Below are 25,237 nucleotides of genomic sequence, written 5' to 3' on the forward strand. Positions count from 1 at the left end.
TCTGCCAATGTTCGATTATTTAAATATATTTTGACTTCTGTTATGATTATCCCAACAGTTGAACCCTTCAAAGGAGTGGACCAATGTTGTTTATTTCAAATAAATATGATGTAAAATTGCGATGTACCAGGTTTGGGCTATATTGGTTACTTCCTTTACTTTATATGAGATATGTGATCATTTTTAGAAAATGTTAAAATGTGCGTGAGGTATACCAGATATAGTCGACCGATTAATACTTCATCTAACGCAGATACAAATATTGGTATGGACAAGATTTCAAGAAAATCCAATTCCATATTCATCCCAGGTTTCTGATTGAAAGAGATATTTAGATAAAGCAATTTGTAAAAAATCGCTGACTTGTTTCGAGAAGTTTGACAGATAAAAGTATTAAAACTTTTCACCCTTTGTGGGTGAGGTACCGGAAGGGGTTCGCAGATATATATCGTCTACACAACAGATCTGTAAAAAAGTGTGTATGTGTGAAATTTGAAGAGAGTTGGCTGCTTATTTCGCTTTCTTTGATCGTTTTATTCAAAATCTTGAACCCTTTATGGGAGAGGTAGCAGAAGAAATTGTCCGATCCTTACCATCTTTATAACAGATCTCATGTTAAGAAATATTGAGATTTGTCAAGTCTGAATAGAATCGCATTTTATGAGCTCTATGAATATTGAAAATGTTGACCCTTTGTGGGGGGGGTGTACCAGAAGGAGTGGACCGATGTAATCCATCTTCACATCAAACCTTGGGCTAAGAAAAATATTTTGATGTGTGTGATTTGACGACAACGGATTCTTACATCACATTTTATAAAAGTTAATTAATAATAATAATTATTCAGAATTTTGGGGAAGGTACTTGATGGAGTGGATCAATATTGTCCATTTTCTCGCCTGACTTAGCACAGATGCAAATATGACGATTTCCAAAGTTGGAGCAAAATCAGATTATTCTTCCTCTTTCTGTGCAGTAAATTTGTTATACCCTCAGCCATAGAGCTTCGAAGGTATTTGATGGGCAATATTGGTTCTCTTCTTCTGGTACCTCCCCCACAAAAGGTCAACATTTTCATAGAAAATAATTTACCGCAGAAGAAGAGAATGGATAAGATCAGGTGTGAGCATGGACAAGATCGGACTACTCCTTTCGGCGATGGGCAATATCGGCCCAGTCCTTCCGGTACCTCCCTCACAAAGGGTCAAATTTTGAATAATCAAAACGCTCATAAAATGTAAAATAAGCATCCGATTATTTTCAAACTTCGCACATCCCAACATTTCTACCAAAAATGAAAATGGGTTATATCGGACTACTCCTTTGAATACCTATCCCACAAAGTGTTGAAATTTTGAATATCAAAAACGCTCAGATAATGCGAAATATACATCCGATTTTCTTAAAATTTCGCACATGCCAATATTTTAGCTTACTAACCATCCCATCCTCTACTAAGGTCAAAATTTTGTGGTACCTCCCAAACAAGGAATTCAAATTTTTGAATAATTATAATTATTATAATCTTCAAACCTTGTATATTAGAGTATTTCTACTAACAAGAGATCTGATCTGAATAATATATGGGGTATGTTGAACCACTCTTTCTGGTGACTTCCCAAAAAAGTTAAGTATTTTCAAGAAGTATATACACATTATCAAATGCTGTCACCTCCAATGATTATATCTGACTAAGATCATCAGCAAAATAGAGAATATTGTTCTACTCCTTCGGAAGCTCTCCTGTAGAGGGTAAAAATTTTAAATAATAATAATAAAACATGTTAAAATTAATTTAAAAAAACCGCTAAGGCTATAAAGGCTAAGGGTATGAATCAGTCGGCAAAACGGACTGATACTCTTCAACTTTTTTTTTTTTGAAAATTTCGACCTTTTATGGAAGTTGTTTTATGAAACTTGTGCCACTTGTGTTTGAGTGATACTAGAAGTAGTAAATCACTTTCGAAGCATAATTAAATCAAAGCCTGTTTAAAATTGCGTAATTTTTTTCTAAAAAAAACTTTAGTCCATGTAAAACTATTCCATATTTTGATCCAAAACTAAATGCATAACTTCTAAACCCCCCTCAGGTGAACTAGGAAATACTATTTCCACAATTGATGAACACACTCTACACAAGTGTATCATGATAATTTAAGAAAATATCTGATGTATGATAAACAGCGTCTGAATATCTATCTTTGTCATACTCTCCGAGCGAATTGACCCAAATCTTTTTGCGAAAATAGAAACAAGAATGCCTTAATATACTTTTCACAGTCGGACGTTTTGGCGATGGCGAAGACATTTTTTCGCTCTGAGTGTTTTTGCACGACATACAGCGAACGTCAAAAGATGCGTTAAGGAGCTTTGAAATGTTTTTGTGTTTGAAAAACATTAGAAATATCTTATGATTTGAATAAAAATCTCTTATAACGTAAGACGTTTTCAATTTCACAACTCTTCATTAATATTAAAATAATATTTTATATTTTTTTTTATATTTTTTTATGTTTCATTTTTTGTCTATGCATTGTATGTTTTTTATATAAGTCTTAGTGAACCTAACTTACTTTTACACCTCCTATCTCTACGAATTCACAGCTCATAATCAGTATTTCCTTATCCCAAAAAAGACTCCAATCAATTAGCTCTTAATAATTTTAAACAAAATCTCTCAATCCCCCCCCAAAAAAAAAACTTTCTAATGACTCTCACTGTATGTGCAGCTCCGATGCTTGTATTTGAGTTAACAATATCCACACGCGGTAGCATCATCTTAAAATACATCCACAGATTAATGGAAGCAACAGACAAACGAACATAAGAACGAACATATCTCACGGATGGATCTATGGTGGGGACGGCCACTTTTGTCAAAGAATGACAAATTGAAGTGTTTTATGAACAGTGGTGCGGATGTGAGTGTGTGTCTGTGTGTGTGCCACTACTGTCATGGTAAAAGTAAAAGTGTTTCTGTGTGTGTATGTGTGCGTGTGTCTTCGTTATGAACTCATAGATGAATTTATGTTCGCTTTTAATGTGAAAAACAATTTCCATTTAAGAATTGGTTAATACGGCACTCAGTGAGAGAGATAGGGTGGAGTGAGTCATGGAGCGAAGACATTAGAAAAGAACATACACTTCTGACGTCAGCAATCGCAGCCACACAAACATAGATCATTCGTCAATGTGTGCTGTTAGTACCTTGTAAAAAGCAACAACATTAGCCAGATTAACACAAAACCTCCAAAATATAATCAAAACAATTTTCAACAAATCTATTAACGCCAACTCCGAAAACAAAACAAAAAGAGTTTATATTTCTACGGCCAAAAGTGGAAGAGGAAGCGGCGGGCAGCAGCAGCCGCAGCGGCGGAGGAAATACCAACGAAATATTAAATTCTGTTAACACTTTCGTCGGCGCTCGTTCATTACAAACAATGGGGGTGTCAATGCGTTGCGATCTGGTGTGGGTGTAACATAAGCAAATCGAGATACCCAACTGATTCGAACAATTGCTGGCTGATTTGAAACCCAAAATGAGATATCAGAAACAGAAAAGCCGCGAATGAATTAGGCAAAGGTGAAACAATTGCGTAGTTAATGGTAGACGTGACGTTAACACTCCAATGTAATGTTTTGCCATATCAACTGGAAAAGGAATTGCGGAAACGTTGGATATAAATCCACGTTTCCTTAAAAAGCTAATATATTTCTTTTAATTTGGTTTGTAAGAAGTTTATTCGCGAACGCTTTTCTAATATTAAATTTTTTATATTAAAAGGGAAATTAAATACTCATCGATCATTTTTTAAAGAGAATAGGACTAGGATAACTAATGTGGTCGAATATAGACCCCATTACAAGTATCCCCATTCTATGCAAATACATATTTAAGTTTTTATTGGTCATAGAGGAAATTTTATTAGACCCAAATCCTCGACCGTGGCATCAGAATAAATGCCGAATATTATCGCGAAAATATTCTGGAGGGTGTATTAAAGCACGCAAACATTTTGGCCGCAGAACTTGGACATTCCAACAGGACTCAGCACAATTGCACCCAGCACGCGCCACCCAAGAATGGTTACAAAATGAGTTTCCTCGCTTTATTTCCAGCGCACAAAGGCCACCAAAATCTCCGTATACCAATCCGTTGGACTATTGTGTCTGGAGTATTTTTTTGCAGATTTTTTTATCTCACGCTGTATACCTCCTTACATAGGTGTTTTTTTTTTTTGAATCCTTAAACGATGCAAGAACAGCAGATTTACTACCATGTAAATACCGGAATGTCCAAGAGCCAATTCTCGCAAATGCTTACGATCTGGACTGTTCGGAGCTTGAGTCGCAAAAAAAAGTGTCTCATGAGGACTTTTTGTAACAAAATCCGATTTATGTTTCCCCATCATTACAAACGGTATGACAAACATAGCACGCCCTCCACTTCGTAGGGCATGCTGTAAGAAGCTTATTTCCCACAGATTTTTGTATACAATATCTCACAGCAGTGTGTGTGCGTGGGGGGGGAGCTCATTTGAATGGTTAGCCAATTTTGGTGTTACTGATTGTGTGCTTGCTTTCACAAGCGAATGCTGTTGTTGTTATTGTACCAATTATCATCTTCTTTCGCACTTGTTCTGGCCAAATTTGGCAACATCAGCGGCAAACTAGACCAAAGACAAAACGCTCAAAACTAGTAAGACAAGCAATAGCAACAAATTAAACCGCATTCATGGAGACATACAAGGCAGACGCAAGCCAAGACCGGCGAGCGGGCAGGCCGGCATCATATGACAGAATTCAAATTTTTGCTGACAAGTCAATTAAAAACAATTAACCCAAATTCATGTTTTTTTCTGTTACTATTGTTCCAATGTAGTTTGAATGGCAACATGATCTGTTTGTCCGTCCACATATCACGGAGACTGAGACGAAATCTACAGATCACGCTAAAACCCCTCCAAAAAAATGGTGAGCAAACACTAGCCAAAAATAGTCATAATTCCAAAATCAAATTTATCTCAAAATTGTCCCGAAATAAACTAATATTCCCCTTCAAGTTCATTAATGGCGTCTGGCAGTTTCCTCTTTGTTGCTTTTTTTTTGGGCATATGGGCATATGTCTTTACAATGCCGACGACCAGCTAGTGGCAAAGTGATGTCATACGGCTCCAAGAGACACAACGCCCCAAAGAAAAAACATTAACAATTACAACAATCCCCCAACAACATCTGCGGGGCATAACACAAATCATTCATAATCTACATTTTGTGGACAGATATGAACTTCGCCATCCATGTGGACAATTTCCTCCCTTCGGAATATTTTAGATGGGTGTGTGTTCAATTTGTATGGAACGATTGACGAAAAATGTTAGAATTTATTTTTTTTAAAATAGTTCTGTGAGTGGCAGGAATTCCACAACTGATGTCTTTTGAGGCATAACATTTGGTGGAATGGTAATGGTTTGATGTTCTCGACCTATTCTTAGTGGCATTTCCTCAGAGAGAGAGAGAGAGAGAGAGAGAAAGTTTGCCAAGAGTGGGTTTTGATGTGATACTTCATTTTTCAAAAAGATTTTCATCAAACAGCAATTTAAAAGGCCTATAAGTGGCCCAAGAAACCCTGAATATCTCGCTTCCTTCTCCATGTTACAAGCAAATGCACAAAGACATAATACCCTTACCACTATATGGTGTAGGGTATAAAAATCAAGGTTTTACACAAGGTTTAGATGACCCAGGTTTAGGTTTAGACGACCAAGGCTTTTGTTGGCTCTAAAAAAATTAGAAACATTTTTATGACCCGTGAATCCTATCAATAAAAATTTTAAAAAATCCCTTTTAGACAGCCCCTTTGATGGTCTTGAAATCCGTTAAAATCCTGAGGAATAGACCAGAATATCCCTTAAGAATATCTACATTTTAGCAATATTTTATGAACTTATTTGGATGGTCATTTCATTTTCTTTAAATAACACGTTTAGAGAGTCATTTAAATTGTCTTGAAATCCACGATTCACTAAAGCTATAGATGGTCCGAGACTGGTTTCTGAGACCTTTACAAAATCAACGTTTAAAGACTCCTTCGCATGAATCTAGAATCCATTTCAAAACCCATGTTTAACGAGGCCTTTAGATGGTCATAGAATCCTACTGATCCTATTCGAAATCCTCACCTTGACAATCCTTTAAATGATCCTGAACGAGTAAATATGCCTTTCGATTTAAGTGGTCTTTAAATCGTTCCAGAATCTTTTAATATTCTACGTTTTTAGTAGACATTATATATTGCCCCCGATCGCTTTCAAACTTAGCGTGTTGGGTGACCTTAGATATCCTTAGAATCATTTAAAAATTCCACATTTTAATGGGCCCTAGAACATTTGAAAAAACTACATTTTAAGAGGCTTTTAGATGGCTATAAATCTATTTTAAACTTCAGGGTTTCAAGTGTCTTTAAATTGTCATAGAATCCTTTAAAAAATACCACAGTTTTAACATTTTCATTGCCCTAGAATGCTTTATAAAATCCGCCTTTTAAGAGGTTATAGAACCCTTTAAAAATCCGTGCAAACCCACACTCAGGTTTATTTTCGTCTAAATTTGACGGCCAATGTTAAACCCATTATCCAAGAAACTTGGCATTTGGTATCTTCGATGGATATAAATTCACACATTTTTTGCTAAAGTGTATCCAAAGTTCGACCCGCTCGAAATTATTTAACTATTCAAGCTGCTTTTGTTAAAAAAAAAAACGTAATAAATAATAATAATTAAATCTTTTGTTACTAATTTCAAAAGTGTTTACGAATAAATATTTCAAAACGAAACTCAAAGAATAGAAAAACCATTCATTGCCTTTCGCATGCATTTGCATTTGTTTCATCCCGAAACAAATATTGAAATAAATCACTTAACCATTAGACAACGGGTATGACTAATAAACAGCGCTGCTCAATAATGACACACACACCCACCGAATTTGCCGAATTTGAAAGATATGACAATAAAATTAAACAAAAATATAAATAAATAAATATTAACATCAAAAGGGTGGCTGTGACATATAAGAAAAACAAACAGGTTTGATTTGAAGAGAGAGAGAGAGATTTTCAATGCAAATTCATTTGTTTTTATGACTAATGAAATTTTACTTTATTTTTAAAACTGAATGAAATCTAAAAAAATGCGTGTTAAATATAATTTTAGTTTTCAATAAAAATAGATTTGGGGGGACACATACAAATCCTAAAATTCGTGTACACAAAATTAATCCCGGACATTGTAAAGGCGCTAGAACTGTTTTTTGGAAAAGAGAAAACTTTTTTTTTCAAATCTGACAATTGCTAACCGAATATTCATCCATCATATTGAAAATCTTTTTAATCTTTTGTGTCCGTTGTCAGCATACATTTTGAAATAGTGCCAAAATATATTTAAATTTTCACGTGTTTTTATGTTTCTAAAACAGAACTAAAATATATGTATGTATGTATATATGTATGTACATCCCTATGATTAAAAAAAACAAAAACATTTTTCCATAAAACAACAAGTTATTAAAAATTAATGCCATTAATTTCCTCCTGATGATTGATGAATATTTATTAAAACAAGATAAAATTCTTTTGAATAAAATTTTTCCAATTCTTAAATAAATGGGGGAGAGGAACTAGTTCTGTAGATAAAAGCTTCCAAAATAGTTTTCTTTCTCTTTTCACTATATTCGCCATTCCTGTTGTTAGAAATTATTTTCGATTGTGAAATTTGCAGAAATTTACAGGGTGAGATGAAAAAACTGCAACCAACTTCAGACTGCTGTCATTTCTAATCCAGTCGTCCAACAGCTCTTAAAATTATTTCAGTGATAGCTCGTTATATTGTTTACAAGCGTACAAAAGCATTTTGGTGAGAATTATTCAGAAAAAAAGTTATTCGTGATGGAAAATGGGAAACCACAAGTGGCTATCTTTAGAGCACTCCAGCATTTAAATGAACTCCACCGGAGTTAGAACCCATTATGAAGTACAAAAACCAATTTTTACACAAATCCGTGGAAAGTGTGGCAACATTCATCGAAATATCGAATATCGGGAGGTGCTATTCTAAAACGTGGACCAGTATATCTCATTTTCAACACCAATCTTCCTAGACACAATACAAATTGTTTTTGAAGCTCTACGTCAAATAATGTAAGCTGCATCGTGATTTCAACCGACAGACAGACAGGCCGACGGACATCATTAAGTCGACTTAGAACTTTGTGCTGATCATGAATATACACATACTTTATGGTGTCTACGACGAATATTTAGTGATGTTGCAAAAGGATTTACAAAGTTAATATACCCTGCTTTTCAAGGTGGAAAACAGGTTGTTGCATATAATTTTGAAAATTTCTGATTGGAAGCGGGAATAGTCATAGACGGAAATGCCTAGGACGTCTTCAAATGTCCTGAATCAAATTTCGTTTCAAAGCGTTATTTTAATGAAGCCCTTGTTGGTCTAGTCAAACGGCAATTACTCTCTGTAGCCATAACAACGTAAGTTTAATGGGGTGACAAGCAGAAAAAATCTTAAAATAGGGTGGCACATTTATAGGGGGGTTATGGAAAATATGACGTTACCTCAAAATTCGACGCACTCTGTCGACGTTTTTCACCACACAATTCTAACCCATATGAGAGAGTTACCCTAATACGTCGGGCGTACATTTGGGTAAATTTAAAAAAGTATCAATTTTTACGACGTTTTTATTTGGGCGATTTTAAGATATGGACCTGACGTATTTTGGTAATACGGACGTAGAAAATATTTTACCATAGTGGGGAAATTGAGTATTTATACATGCTACGCTTAATTTTAGGTAGCGCTATTATTTTAACAGGAACTTAAAATACAAATCTACAGTCAATTCCCATTTTTAAATGCGAATAATGCATTAATTAATACATTAATACATTAAATTTCAAAATTGTTTTACAGATAAATCCTTTCCTTCGAAAAAGTGATTTGCAATCTTGTAAATAAAGATTAAAAGATTAAATGAAATTTCCAACAAATACCTACCAACACCTGTTGAATCCTAAAATAGATAATCCTTTTGATGACGATTTCCAATTTCAATTTAGTCGATTGTTTTTGCTATTGTCGTATTCTCAGTTACATCAATTTAATTGACATTTGTTTGTATTCTGACACTTTGTTGCTGGCGGTGATGACACTTGAATCAATTCACATGCAGCTACTATAAATAATCGTTCTATTATCTCTCTTAACTGAGCTGCAGCTATTCACATGTGTACATAGGTAGCTATATGTGTAGCTAAACACTAATTATCTTTGATCCGCAGGTTTTATCAACCAAAAATTGCATTACTAATACACAATCTTATTGGGGAGGGAAGTGACGTCACTCTCTTTTTGAAATGTTCACACTCACTCTCTTCTATTATAAATTTGCTTTTTTTGCACTTATCGCAGAAATTTTTTTTAACGGGATTTATATTGTCTTTGCTCGATATTTAATAGATTAAATAAATATTTGTTTTATCTTTTTTGTTCTTTTCTATTTTTTCTTTCAAATTTTCTTATTTCCGTCTCTTATAGAACTTTTGTACAACGGTAGTTTATTGTTGTTTTCCTTGGCTATTTATTTCGCTGTAATCTCTTTATCGGCTATTTATTGATATCGAATGGACGTGGGTGCGTATGTTTGTTTTGAATTCGTGTTGACTTGGGTTTTAATACCGTCAGGATATGGGATATACAAGTTGGATGAATGTTCGTTTGCACTAAAGTTATCAATGTATGTGTGTGGCGTAGTTATGCTATATTTAAATATAAATTGTTGTTGCTCTTTTTTCTGGGTTTATTCGATATGTTTTGGGTTCGTTTTTTTACTGCACTATGAAGTTGTTGCGATTCGATACTTCTTAAAGTCTAAATTTCTTGTAGACAAAGTCGATTGGGTCAAAAGTTCTACAAATATTAAATAATTAATTAATTAAGAATAAGAAAATTATTCTGATTAGAATTTTGTTCTCTTTAGGGAAAGCGAGATCTTTCGTTTCGGTCGGACACCGATTGACTAACTAGTCTGGCAAAGCTTTGGCAGCTAGATAGTGGCGATTTTTGTTATTGCTGCCTTTGAATAAACAAAAACAAACAAAAAGAAATAAAAACATAAAAGCCAAAAGCACAGCGATAGGAAATAACAAGTAAAGACAGTGTTGCCAGACGGTCTGGGGGAGAATTATCACATCAACAAACATGAGAATGTTTAGAGGTGGAAAATATTACAGACATTTTTATACGCTAATGGAATACAATTGAAATATTCATAGAAATGGATTCCATAAATCCAGTGCAAAACTAGCACTAGTTACATGTGACTTTGAGAGGATTTAAAATGTGGTCAGCGGATGTTGTTTACCTCCGCTCCACAAATTTCAAGAATCTGATATTTTTACAATATTTTCCTAGAAAGTCGAGCCCGTACAACCGTGTATAAAATGCATAACGTTTATGTAAGATTCTACCCTTCTAACAATGTTAAAACTGGAAGCTAAATTTAAGAGAATCGTTCTCCACTGTTTACGAGCCGAGTAAAAATGGTAATATGATTGCAAGCTGCTGATTGGTTAATATTTCCATTTCAAAGGTTAGCCACCTATTTTTGACTTTTCCGTCCCCGTACTTTCTCGGCACAGACAACTCAACAATTTTCTTTCACATAAAAGTACGAAAATGCAGTATATGGAGGGTTCCCAAATGTAGAGAATATACGGGCAGAGTACTGATACGTGAAAGAATATAAACCCATATGTTTACAATTCTAGGCAGCCATATGTGGAAAGTGGTAATCTACAACTCCATGGTAGCATTAAGAAGGTAATCCTCTGCAATCATATGTTATTTTTTTCAAAATAATTCCTTTGACAACGTCTCACTGTCAAAATATATATTTATAAATCCATTGTACACAAAAAATCAGAGATGGGAACTGTTTTCTATGCATTGGAATTTGACAAGGTAAATTACAGAAAATACAGAGCTGGGAATGCTAATTTAAAATGAGGTTACCTACCATGTCATTGCTCAACAAGTTTGAAAATCTAAAGAGTATACACAATTTGTTAAAACAGTTAGGTAGCTCTGCAAAGTTTGTCAATAAAGTTATTTATTTAAAGGAATTCATTTAAATATGAAAACTTACTATGTTCCCATTCGTGGACCACTTAATATTTACCACTTCCATCTGGCAACACTACACTTTTACTCTCATTCAAAATAAAATCACTTAATGTCCCATGATGTTGCATTTTGTGGTAATAAAATGGGAAAAGTTATTGAATGAAGGTAGTGCAACAACAACAAAATACAATAACAACAAACATTGCAAATCCAATGAAAGCTTTAAGAAGCGCTTTCAATTAGCAACAAAACAAAAACTTTAACATAGAGAGCATAACGTAACGGTCCAACTGTCAGCACTCGTCTGTCTCACTCTCTCTCTCTCTCGTGGTTGAATCCGTTAAATGTTTTTATTTATAAAAAAATATATTCTCATAATTTGCACATTGTTTAAAAAAATTTCTTAAACGTTTTACATATTTCCGAAAATAAACGAATGCCGAGAGACAATTCTTGCAATATTTGTTTACGACATTTCACAACACGCACACACACTCACTCACACAACAGAGTTTGAATGTTTTATTTCTCAATTGATGAGGTGAGGATTTTGTAATGACGTTTCAATAACTTGAATATAAGAAGACACAATAACAACAACAGCAACAAAGGACTCTTGCTAATGACAATGTTTAAAAATAAACCGAACTGTTCGATTATTCTATTTCATTTTATTTAGAAACTTGTTGATGTGTGTGCGTAATGCATTCACCTCAAAAAACCGAAATGCCGAACGCACAAACAATTTTGGCACTCACTCTTCTCTATTGTTGGTCTCTGGCGAATTCCACTGAACATTTGGCCGAAACATAGAATATTTTTTGCACTTTTTTTAGCTTTGTTTCACAAAAAAAAAAACACTGCCTAATTCCGTTGCAATTGCCGGCCGGCTGTTGCCTTTTTAGTGACTTTTTTCCTTGTTTAAAAGCCTCTAAAAGGTACCCTCGACCATATCCATTTATGGGACACGCACTGCAAGTTCATCTAGATCTCCAATTCCTATCACGTAGAATTGGATTCAGATGTAAACTGCTTCTGTTTTTATTTTTTTCTTTCTTTCTTTAGCTGGTCCGCTAACAACAACACAACTTGTGGTTTCACTGCACTTTCAATTTCTAATGCGAGAAGTATCTTCTTTAAGTTCTTGCACGATTTTGCCGGTTTAAATGTCTCTTCGTAATGCAGATAGATAGAAAGACGCGACTGGCACGCGCGTTCTTAGTCAAATGGTGTGTTTACGTCACGCATTGTAAAATGGTACTGCTTGGCCCAATCAGGCCGTCAGGATGGGTGACTGCTCTGTTCGGTTGGTTGTTTGTTTTGTTTTGGTTGTTGGCGACGACGACAATGATGCTTTTGTGGTCGTGACTGCAGCATTCCTTCTATGACATCGGTGGTCCAAGCGAGTCTCTCGTACACTCTATTCACTAAAAATAGAGTTTTACACACAGCGCATCGAAGAAGATACGAAGAATAATTAGCATTAGACAAGTAGAAGACATCCAGCAATTTAATTTCTTTTTTTTTTTGTGTTTTTGCCATAGCCCAAATTGTTGACACTTACCGGGCTGGTCTCAGTGATATAATAAGTTGAAGATAATATTGCATTGGGTTTTTATTTTAAATTGAGCTAAATACTTAACAGTTGCATGTGTATTCGGAGCAATGGGTGGGTATAGATAACCAGGATTAAGTGGTGAGCTAGTTTTATGAATATTCTTTTAATCGCAGTAAATCCCTCGAGAAGGCTTGCCAACATTAATGTTGTACTCCCGTACTTTTTTGATGGTACTAGAGATTTTATATTCGCCTTGAGAGAACTGTTTCGTCCAGAGAGTACGGGAACGGGAAACTAGTAAAATGTCAAAAATAAATGGTAATCCTTCAAAAACAACATTTCAGCCAATCACGAACCAATGCTCTGATCCAGAACTGCAACAATGAACTCATTTTTGCTACGATAACCGAATTTCTCTTCATGATATCGAAAAAAAATTGAAAAACTAGTAGATTCTTGCAGGTCCTGGAACAAAGCATTTGCAATTTTTTCGATATTATAAAGGGAAAATCGGTTATGGTAGTAAACAGATTGTCAGATGGGCTTTCTGATCGACCTTATATAGGCTTTGGTAAAAACTTTTACATTATTGCAGTTCTTTTCAGATTTATTCAAAATTATATACAAGTTGTTTTTTTATTCATTGGATATTTTTGCAGTTTTGGAACAGACAAAAAAGTTGCAGAAGTGCACATTTAGAAATAAATTTGCTTTTTTCCAGGCCCTGTAAGAATTTGCTAGGTTTGCAATCTTCTTCCATATCATCAAGGGAAAATCGGTAATCGTAGTAAAAACCAATTGTGATCAGCTGGTATCTCTACCTTACCTTTTTATTATGCCATGGCTATTATCGTCTTTGAAACAGTTGGAAAATAATGGCCTGTAGCTTTGAAATACATCGGATGGGAATGAAATGGACTGAGTGCGATGGATATAGGGCCTTATTTCTTTAAAAATAATCTGAATACGAATGTGTCTCTTTCGAAATTGTTAAATTATTCATATAAAATAAAATCAAGAATTTAAAAACTACATTCAGTTGGTGCTTGTTTGCATTAGTTTACTTATGACGTAAAGATCCAGACCCTACATCCGCCGCCTTCAAGTAATTTTCACTCACATCCGGTGTGTGTCAAGGCTAGCATGCAAAAAATTTAATTCACAGTAAACCGATAGCATGTTTTCTATGCTAACAAATTTTGCCATTACAAAAAATAAAGACAAAAGATAATTGTTTTAACAACAAATATATTACAAACAAATATGTTATTTAGTGGTAATTAAAAACGCGTTGACCTATTTTACGCTGATAAAACAACAAACTCAATTAAACGGCCCCTTGTGTTTGCTATTTAATCGATATTACTTTATTTTATCGGAAATGTCGATTTACATATTTCAAAAGGGAACAAGAAGGAAATGTTATCTGTAAAATTGCTTCCCACAATTAAGTTCCCTTCAATGATATGTTGACATATCTTTATGATTGCTGACTGTTAAAATTATGCGTCATGCTCTCAAACAGAAACACTCTTGTTGTATACCTCACGTCATAATCGTTTTATTTTTGTTAATCGATTAGTTGATAGTCGATCTTGGTATCCCTAATCGTGAGAGCTCCAGAGAGAGAAGATTGGGGAATGAAGTCACGCATTTCTTTGTTAACAATTCCGCCGAGTGAGAAGTTCAGTACCGCTGTCTGTTGCAAAATTACAATTTTATTAATTAATTAAGAAAGGAATTAATAAAAAAATCTCACAGAATGGTAAGGATTAGTGAAAGATTACCGAAAAACCGGGTAAAAGGTGTTCAACAGGAGTAAAAGTGAAAAAATGACGTGCATCTGTCAGCCATACAACACCCATCCATACCATTGCTTGTCGTCAGCTGTTGAGAAATACTTTGCAAAATAAGTTATATTTCAATTAGAAACCACTAGAAATTCGCATATCGCAAAATCAAATGTGAAAACAATGAAATATTGTCAATTTTTGCAAATACAATTCCACTATCAATTAAAAATATTTCTTTAAGAATGGAAGTCATCGCAACCTAACCTCAAAAAGAATTTTCTCGTTGTGCGGCTTCGCTCAACTCTCTTGAATGTGTCAGCTGCCTCATGTCATGTTTTGTTTACTGCTGCCCAAGTGACTCACCCGGCATTAATTGCTGTAATTTTTCTACTTAAAGTTAATTTCTTAATGTTTTCTTTACATTCCAGCAACCACAAATCGTTTTGTTGAAAGAAGGTACCGATACCTCACAGGGCAAACCACAGTTGGTGTCTAACATCAATGCCTGCCAAGCTATTGTGGATGCTGTGCGTACCACACTGGGACCCCGTGGTATGGACAAATTGATTGTCGATGGCCATGGCAAAGCCACTATTTCCAATGATGGTGCAACCATTATGAAATTATTGGACATCGTTCATCCTGCCGCCAAGACTTTGGTTGATATTGCCAAGTCTCAAGATGCTGAGGTAGGTTCAACAATATTCTTGCATATGGATAAGTAAAAATTATCATATCTTTGTAGGTTGGTGATGGCACAACATCTGTGGTATTGTTAGCCGGCGAAATCCTCAAACAGGTTAAGCCTTTCATTGAGGAAGGTGTCCATCCTCGTATTGTCATCAAAGCTATTCGCAAGGCCTTGCAATTGTGCATGGATAAAATCAATGAGATGGCTGTACGCATTGAAAAACAATCCAAGGAGGAACAGAGGAGTTTGCTGCATAAGTGTGCCGCTACTGCCATGTCTTCTAAATTGATTCACCAGCAAAAGGAATTCTTCTCCAAGATGGTTGTTGATGCCGTCCTAACTTTGGATGAGTTATTGCCTTTGAATATGATTGGCATCAAGAAGATCACTGGTGGTTCTTTGGAGGAATCTCAATTGGTTTCTGGCGTTGCCTTTAAGAAAACCTTTTCATATGCCGGATTTGAAATGGCTCCTAAATCCTACAAAGACTGCAAAATCGCTTTACTCAACATCGAATTGGAATTGAAGGCTGAACGTGACAATGCTGAAATTCGTGTCGACAACGTCAAGGAATACCAAAAGATTGTCGATGCCGAATGGCAAATCCTCTACAACAAATTGGCCAAAATCCACGAATCTGGAGCCAATGTCGTTCTCTCGAAATTGCCCATTGGTGATGTTGCCACCCAGTATTTCGCCGATCGTAATATGTTCTGTGCTGGCCGTGTACCCGAAGAAGATCTCAAACGTACAATGAAATCCTGTGGTGGAGCTGTCATGACCACAGCCAATGATATTAACGCCAGTGTCTTGGGTCACTGCGATTATTTCGAAGAAGTTCAAATTGGCGGTGAACGTTTCAATGTATTCCAAGGTATGCATGAGTCTGATACTTTCTTTTGTGTTGTATTTATATACTGTTGTAAATTTTTATTATTTAGGCTGCCCCAATGCCAAGACATGTACCATTATTCTCCGTGGTGGTGCTGAACAGTTTTTGGAAGAAACTGAACGTTCCTTGCACGATGCCATTATGATTGTTCGCCGTACAATTAAACACGATTCTGTTGTAGCTGGTGAGTTAAATGCATATACCTTATTCACAAGGCGAAAACATAATACGTTACTTGGTTGAAATCATATATATAATGTTACTAACAACTCAACAAACCTAGATCACATTTATTTACAAACCCGTAGTAGAAAGGCTTAGCTTAAGTCAATTTTATTACAACTATATTTGACTTTAAATCGAATCAACGATAGTTAAGTTTGCCAGATTTGTTCCACAGACTTTTTCTTTCAGGCACTGCAATTATACTGCAATAGCAAACAAAGTCTTGGCTTATAATTTTGAAAACTTAAATGTTTTGATATTTAATTTTAAACCACTACTGGGCCTTCTGGGCGTTTCTTCTATTCTTAAAGCAAGTTCCCATAAAACTGTCTTTAATAAGAACTCCATTTCATTTTCCTATTAGCTTAAATTATTTAAAAACAAGTAAAAAAACATTAAGTTTCGCCCGGTCGAGCTTTTAATACATTTAGGGTATAGGAAACATTAGAACCCATTATGTCCCATAAATACCAATTTTTAGACATATTCGTGTTAAACTTTGGCAAATTCATCAAAATACCGAATATCGGGAGGTACCATTATATGGGGGCTACACTGATTCCAGGACCTATACATGCAATGTTTCGCACCGGAGCTAGAACCCATTATGACCAAAAATATCAGTTTTTATACAAATCGGTGAAAAAATGTGCAAAAATCATCAAAATACCAAAAATCGGGAGGAACCATTATATGGGGACTATACCAAAGCGTGGACCCATATATACAATATTTCGAAACACGAACTAGGACCCATTATGGCTTACAAATCCCAATTTTCAGACAAATTCGTGAAAAAATGTGGCAAAAATCATCAAAAACCGTTATATGGAGACTATACCAAAACGTGGACCGATATATCTCATTTTCAATACCAACCATCCTAGACACAATACAAATTGTTCCGCTAAATTTTGACGCTCTACGTCAAACAATGTGGGCTGTATCGTGATTTCAACAGACAGATGGACATCCTTAAACCGACATAGAATTTTATGCTATATACGTTATGGGGTCTACGACGAATATTTAGGGATCTTACAAACGGAATACATACAAATCCTGTAGCTCAATGCATCAGCTGTAATTGCATATTATTGTCAGCTATGAATCTAAAACCTGAAACTAATGTCCATTTTCACTTGGAATCTTTGTTTTTGTGCTCATCACACTAAGCCCATGTACATTATTCAGTATGGAGTTTATAGAGATTATTGATGACAACCTCCATATTCTTCATATTACAGAGGCTACGTTTTCGAGCATAGATCCGCAATCTTCAATAAGTTTTAATTTTATTGGTGTGAAATTAAGTTTTATTTTACATTTCATATCCCCTTATTTTTATTAACCCCTTCATAATCCCTTAAGAATTTAAATTAAAACAGAAGAAAGGTCACATAATACATTGCACTTAATATATGGGCTATTCGTATCGAATAGTAATTGTAGAAAATGAATGAACTTAGCTATGGTTTCAAAGACCGTAACAACAACAATAGTTTTGTAAACAAAACACTTGCATTCCATATATGCTTTTGTAAGTTTGCATTTGTACAAATAACGCTGATAGAAATGGGGGTAGCAACAATTTCTTTGATAAGCAATTCGTGTTTTGTCGACGTCATGGAAAAATTGCAAAATAAAATATGGCTGTATAAGTGATTGCAGTAACGATTGTAAATTATTTATATAGCTTTATTTATTAAATCGCTATTTAAGTGATGACATTTCCATTTTTGTTGTCATGGTAGTATTTTCAAAACGTTTTTATGTCAAAGAAAACACAAGTTTCACGAGATCAAACCTAAGTCTGTAGACATACATTAATGTACCTATTGAAATAAAGTTAAAAGATTTTTCTTTATTTCACTCCACTCTAATTGAGTCATGTTTTGGGATAACAATTTTGATTAATGGATAGAACACAGAACGAAATAATCAAACGTTCTAGACTATAAACAAGTCTCCTATCTTTAGATCGCAAAAATATTTGAATTAGTACACAGTATTTAATGTTGCCTTCTGTAGTTTAATTGCATTTTTTCTTATAAAGCTAATTACATACTAAATTTTGGTTATTTATGCCAAGTTTTAATTTCCTCCAACCATTTATGTGAAATCAAGTAATATGGCTTTTATAGTCGCCCTCTCTAAATTACAGCCTATTCACCTGAAAAGAGTCTTTTTCTTCCTATGAAGTATATATTTCGAATTGCAACCAATTATCTAGCAAATGCAACTAAAATGCAGAATATCGGCGCAACGGGGAATATGCAGAAGCAGTATAATAGGTACCTAAATATCATGAAAATGATGTGAAAACTTCTAATATTTTTAAAATCGAGAATTCTCACAATGAGAAAGTTGTAGACAAATCCGTTGAAAAATGTAGTTAAATTTTGTTTTGTTGAAATTGACAGGGGCTATACAGAAACGTGGACCCTATAAACTCGATTTGTCTACAATATTTAATAGGTTCGAAAAATTAATTGCACAGACGGGCATTGCTAAATTTAGAATAATCACGTTTTGGTGTTGGCGATCATAGAGGAAGTCTTTACATTTTCACACGGGCCAAATAACATACATTGGTTAACAATACCCACCAAGAAAGTCGAAATTGATTTCAGTCGACTTTGGTTTAAAAAGTCAAAAGTGAAATAGCCACTTTTTCGTTTTAGGTAAAAATCGAAAATTCTAATAGTCGACTTTTGCTCTGTAGTGGGATTCCCTAACTCATTTTTAGAGTTGCCGACAAAAATCTGTAACATTAAAATGCTTATAATTCGATAATTAACAAAATTTTTCGGCAAGATAGCGACCAAAATAAAGTAGTCGCTAAGTCCTACCGATACCAATAGTGTTGCCAAGTTAATTCAGACTTTTCATTCATAATTTTGCGATTTCATTTTACCGATATTTGGTCAATAACTCAAAAAAATGAGTTAGAGAATCCCACTACTGTACTAATTATTCCTACACTATGACCGGTATAGAATTTTATCACACCAATCAAGAATATTAAGGATATATATTTTCCAGTATTGCAACCAACGTTAGGACACATTATATTTTCTTTACATCTAAACATCCTCAGAGTATCCCTCATATGTATAGTTACGCGTCCTCTATGAAGTAAGAGGACATATCCAAAAATTCCGTACGTACACGAATATACATACGGGGGTTAAAATATTGTGGTGTCAGCATCAATACTCTCACTAGACGTTCATTGAGTATTATGCTCCCCACGACAAGGAAGGTCGATTCAGCACCAGACCAATTCATTTACCTTGGTGTGTACACAAAGTGAATGAGAATAACATCAGTATCGTGCGAATGCACAGACACTCAAAACAAGCTAAATAAAAGAGAGAACGTACTCTATGTCGCCATTCACATGATGACGCGCTGTGGCTATACAAGCGTGCTCACACATATAGCACACAATGCTGATCACATACACACACAGGCAAATCTTGTTTAACTGTGGATAGTAATGCCAGATTGAAGGTATAGTCAAAGGATCTTTTCTTAAAGATGCCAGATAGAGTGTCCTTTTTATTTTGTGGATGATAATAGATGAAAATCATTAAACATTTATTGAAAACTAAAAAATGTAGACAATAAAATTAACCAAAGACATAAAACTATAAAGACTGGACAAAATGCATATGGGCTTTAATTTTTCTATTAGGTAGTAGATGGCAGGCGACATAACAGAAATGCATTGGAAATTTTAGAAAAAAATGTTATTCCGATATCGCCAAAAAATGGCAGAAATTCGCGGAAAAAAATATCAGGTATGATAGACTTGCTCTCCAAAATCTATTCCAGAGCATTTCCTTGTACATTGAATCGATAAAAATCAACAACAACCCTTAAAATGTGTCAGCTCTGTTAAATTTAACATAATGCTATGTCACGATATCGTGACATAACATATTTTTCCACGACCAGCGCCATCTATTGAAGAAAAGTAACAATGTAATGTCCCATCTTATATTATATGTCTTTGAATTAACACAGCGAAATTTGAATAAAAGAAGAAATATCAAAAAAGTAGAACTCGTACTTAAAAATATATGATTGAGCAGCTTCTCAAGAGCAGCTTCCCCTTTTATCCCACATCTTTTGAAACCTTTAGCCTTACTCAATTAAGATACAATTTTGTATCTAATGAATTCAGTAAATAATCTATACTACTTATAAGACACTTGTTATCTGTTGTTACCAACATTCGTTACCAACATTTCATTACTAGGCACGTGAAACGTAAACCAAATACAGATGTCGACAAAATCAAATTTGCTGCTTTCTCATATATATAAATGTATATAGTTTTCGAGAGATAATTATATACATGGCAACAATTCTTCCGCATGAGAACGGTTCTTTGTTTATTATTAATTATAGTATATTTAATTAGATTTGATTTCATTGCCACTCAGGGGGAGGGCAATGTTCGTTGAAATCGTCACCACACAACAATTTATAATTTTCTATAGAAAAATCTTATGAATTTCATTTAGGAAATAATACTGTTTCATTTTTTTTAATTTAAGCAAGCAATGGGAGAATTAGTCATCGTGTGATTAATAGTGTGTGGTTCCATCCAAAGGTGGACCGATCGAAATTATGGGGCTGAAATAAGCAATATCGACATTTTTATATAGTTTCTTTCAGCGCAAAACTTAGATAAAGCTTTAAAGCCGTTTAATTCGTTACGATTATGTGTGCCTGTGTGTTTACCTAACAAATTTTTCAACATTGTTTTCCATTCCATGGTTCTTCTATGGTGTATGAGTTGGTGTACCCATGAGAAGTTTATTGACCTAGCCAATGTTGCAGTAGTTGCAATCTGACGACGACGGCTTCAAGCTGTTTGTTAGATAGTGCAATGTACGTATGTTTGTCGTATTTGCACATTAGATAGATATAGGTGGTGGTATGTATGTGTGCATGTGTACATCTGTGCAGTGTACATACATTCTTCGATAGGAGGCTTTAATTCCAAGTATTTTAGTGTCGTTTCATTGTATCGCATTGCATTATCTTTAGGTCGAGAGCGTTTATTGCATTTAACAAGGTCTATTCTCGATAGTTGTTTTTAGTTTTTTATTCTTTGTTTTAGCAAAGAGTTAGTTACATTGTGTTTTTTTTTTTTTTTTTTTTTTTTTTTTTTTTTTTTTTTTGCAATTTAGGTATGTTTTCGACATTGTTTGTTTTGTGACGTCAAAATCGTTTGTTGGTTCAATGAAAAATGTTGGTTCTATTGACCCAATGTTTGTGGTGTTTTTATATAAATCTATTTGTTTTATTAATTGTTGAATGTTTTTTTTAAATACGTATCTTTGTTTTTTTTCAGGTGGTGGTGCCATTGAAATGGAATTGTCGAAAATCTTGAGAGATTACTCGCGTACCATTGCCGGCAAGGAACAATTGCTGATTGCCGCCATTGCAAAAGGCTTGGAAGTTATCCCACGTCAATTGTGTGACAATGCCGGTTTCGATGCCACAAATATTTTGAACAAATTGAGACAGAAACATGCTCAAGGTAAGTTGTGTCTTTAATGAATGGTCAGGGATATAAGTGTATTTATAGAATTATATGGCAAATGGTTTTTGCAACAAAACATAAACTTGCATTTAGATACACGTAAGAGAGCCTTATGTTTGCTCTTCCTATTCAATATCGTAGTAGTCAACATATCGAGATATTTATATATTTATGAAATATCGATAGTTCAAGGAGATACATGGGATATATAGTAAAAAACAAACCAAAAGGTGGCCCGCAGTGGCCGAAAAATGACTTGTGATTTGAACATATCGCAATATTCCATTCGGCAAATATTGAAAAATGAGCTCGGGGTAAAGCCATTGAAATTCCAAAAAGTGCAAGAACTTACACCGCAACAGAAAGAAAATTGACTCAAAAGAACTAAAGAGTTGCTTCGCTTGGCCGAATGTGGTGAACTGCTGAATTTGGTTTTCTCCGATGAGAAAACATTCGTTGTAGAGCAGTTTCTAAAAAAAAAAACAAACAAAATGATCGTGTTCACTTGCCAAAAAGGTCAGCTGAAAATGTACACCTTCGGTTGGTCACCAGAATTGTGTCCGGAGTATTTTGGAAAGCAAGGTCGGCATTAAATAATACCAAAGTGTCGATCACCTCAAGCAAGCGTTCGCCGGGAATGGGCCAAAATGCCGCAGAGCAACATTCGGGCAGTGTGTGACAAAATCTAAACTTATTCTAAAATTTGATGCAATTTCCGACATTTTTGCTCTCATTCAATAAAATTAAAAAAAAGATGTAAAAATTATGATGTTTGACTTTGCTGCAGTTTTTTTTTTATCTCACCCTGTATATTGTGAAATAAACACATAAATGAGTGTAAATATTGGCATGATCATCAAATAACCCACATATTACCGATAATCTATTTGGTGAAAGTTTTAATTTTTCATTTGTTATCTCTTTGATTGGCATTTATTGATTTGTTATTTTTTGTATTCTTCTTGTGCTGCAATAGAGCTGGTACTTTAAATGTGACAATCGGTCATTCACTTATTAGTTTATTGAACGATTTTAATGCATTTCAACATCGCCAACAAATACAAAAGAAAAAAGAAGCAAGAATATTGCTTTGCTCTGTGTCATTACTGATTATTTAAAAGTTCTCCCTGAGAAGGCGCCACAGCAAGAAATTAAAAACAAAATGTGGTTTCTGCCGCGCCATTGTTTTGTTCGACGATTCGAAGTTTTATTTTGGTCGAAACAAGTTTGTTTCGTTGTTAAGTCACGTACTCATTTTTGTTTGTCGTCTACTCTGGCCTCTGGTACAAACCAATTCTTTTTTGTTTTATTTTATTTTATATATATTTCAATTTTATTTTAATTCTTAAAGTGTATAACTTTTAATTCTATTTGCAAAGACAAAGCAAATGTACAAAATAATATTTCAACTTATCTCTGCAAAATTGAAATTTGTTTCTGTTTTGTTATTTAAATTTTTTGTGTGTGTAAACAGAAAAGCGAAAAAATGCACGTCATTGGTGTTTATTTTTATTGAAGGAGAGCTATTTGTTTATAATCAAGTGGGATTAATGTGGATTTCAGATGCCATTGTTGGCAGTCTTTGTAAGCAATTTGAAAAACAACTCCACAATTAAAACACTTAAGTAAAGTAAAGTGTTTTTGTTTTATTTTACTTTGAAACATATGACCAAATAGAAAATCTCAATAATATTTGTACACATGTTTACAACTTAGATAGGGATGAAATGGATTTATTAAAATGTCAATATGGAAAGCTTCACAAGTGTTCTTAACGTTAAATTGTAACAATTTATTTACAAAATTCCATATTTTTAACCTAAAAATTGTTTATGTATATCGAAATAGAACAAATTATTGAAACATATGCAAAGTAACAAACATGACCAGAATAGGAATAAGAATAGTTATTTATATTTTTATATAGCAAATTAATACAATTACATTAAGTAAATTTTAAAAATACTTACCTTTTTCCTTCCTTTATAATGGCAGGAATTAGCAACGTTATAAAATTCAACATGCATATATTTATATATATTTATACAACATATACTTATACATATGTATATTAAATTAATTGGTTATGACCTTTTTTGTTTTCCTCTTTTCGTTCCAGGCGGCCAATGGTATGGTGTTGACATTACCAAGGAAGACATTGCCGACAACTTCCAAGAATGTGTGTGGGAGCCTTCAATCATTAAGATCAATGCCTTGACCGCTGCTGCTGAAGCTGCCATTATGATTTTGTCAGTCGATGAAACAATTAAGAGTCCCAGATCTGGCGGTGATGTTCCCATGGCTGGAGCACCCATGGGTCGCGGCATGGGTAGACCCATGTAAATTGTATTCATAATGTTTATGTTTTATTAAATAATTTCGTTTGTATTTCATTCTCCCTCTTCCTTCTCTACTTCTACTCAAAATGAGCTAAACTTATTAAAAAGAAAACCTAAAAACTCACAAAAAGAATTCACCCATCAAACGCATTTATAAATTGTTTAACCATTGCTTTACCAGTACTATCATCATTAATAAAAAAAATGAACAAGTTTCGCAAAGAGTAATTTGTTTTAAAAACAACAACAACACACAAAATCTTTGAGTTTTTCTGGGTATCTCTGAAGGGCGAAGACATATTCCATCTGTAGTCGAATTCTGCATTATCACAAATTGTTCCAATTTGGGTAGTTAACGATATTTGTGAATTTTTAGGATACGTTTTTTTGTCAATAGCAAAAGAAAAACAAAACCCCGCACCATTGAATCATTTTTAAATGGAAAATGACCTCAAAATTTGTTAAATAATCGACTGCTATAATTTCGAATAATTTGGAAATATCTTAAAAACAGGTTTGGTAGGTTTGTTCGGGATACCGTAGTATTTTGTTTTTGCAAAATAGGCTTAATCCCATTATTGTTATTTTTACAAAAAAAAAAAATACTTTTGTTTATTAGTGGAGAAAGATGGTAATGTTTACCAGAGGGTAAGGCAGGGAACACCTAGATTTCGGAAAGAGCCACCAATCCTCATCAGTTTCCTTGTTTTTTGTCGGGATATTCTCCCTTAAAAAAACAACTTAAAAAACTTTTCGAATTTATAGAGCAAATAATGTTGAAACTTGTTAATTATTCTGGCAAATTCTGAAACAGACCAATTTGATTTAATTTTGTTTAAAATTCCTGTTAGCTATATTAGAAGATCCAAATCTGTTATATATGGTAAAATATAAAATTCTTTGTTTCAAAATAAGTTGAACTGCCCGGGACCGTTATACAGATCTTTACTTCGGATATATTTTCGTTTAAA

At 34.2% G+C, this 25,237-nt stretch overlaps 2 protein-coding genes and 1 non-coding gene across 5 annotated transcripts in view; 1 reads left to right on the top strand and 2 right to left on the bottom strand.

Moving 5' to 3' along the window:
- The window catches only part of LOC101901274 (uncharacterized), a 105,146-nt gene extending 95,038 nt beyond the window's left edge, over positions 1-10,108 (bottom strand). For all 3 annotated transcript variants that reach the window (XR_009341463.1, XM_059118047.1, XM_059118045.1), the window contains exon 1: positions 9,079-10,108. The gene's annotated coding sequence lies outside the window, so the exon portion shown is untranslated. The remainder of the gene's footprint in view (positions 1-9,078) is intronic.
- A 4,875-nt stretch (positions 10,109-14,983) lies between these two features.
- Positions 14,984-24,270, top strand: CCT-eta (T-complex protein 1 subunit eta; the record flags this gene model as incomplete). The annotated part of the gene is given in 5 exon segments (NM_001308986.1): positions 14,984-15,245; positions 15,302-16,121; positions 16,189-16,323; positions 21,736-21,924; positions 24,047-24,270. Coding segments are annotated over 5 exon segments (1,630 nt in total), but the record flags the coding sequence as incomplete, so codon positions are not given.
- LOC131800682 (U4atac minor spliceosomal RNA) lies at positions 19,513-19,631 on the bottom strand. Its single transcript, XR_009341497.1, has one exon. It is a non-coding gene; the product is annotated as a U4atac minor spliceosomal RNA (small nuclear RNA).
- Positions 24,271-25,237: the final 967 nt, after the last annotated feature.

This window comes from Musca domestica, unplaced genomic scaffold, assembly GCF_030504385.1.
Source record: "Musca domestica strain aabys unplaced genomic scaffold, Musca_domestica.polishedcontigs.V.1.1 12, whole genome shotgun sequence".
Taxonomy (NCBI): Eukaryota; Metazoa; Arthropoda; class Insecta; order Diptera; family Muscidae; genus Musca; species Musca domestica.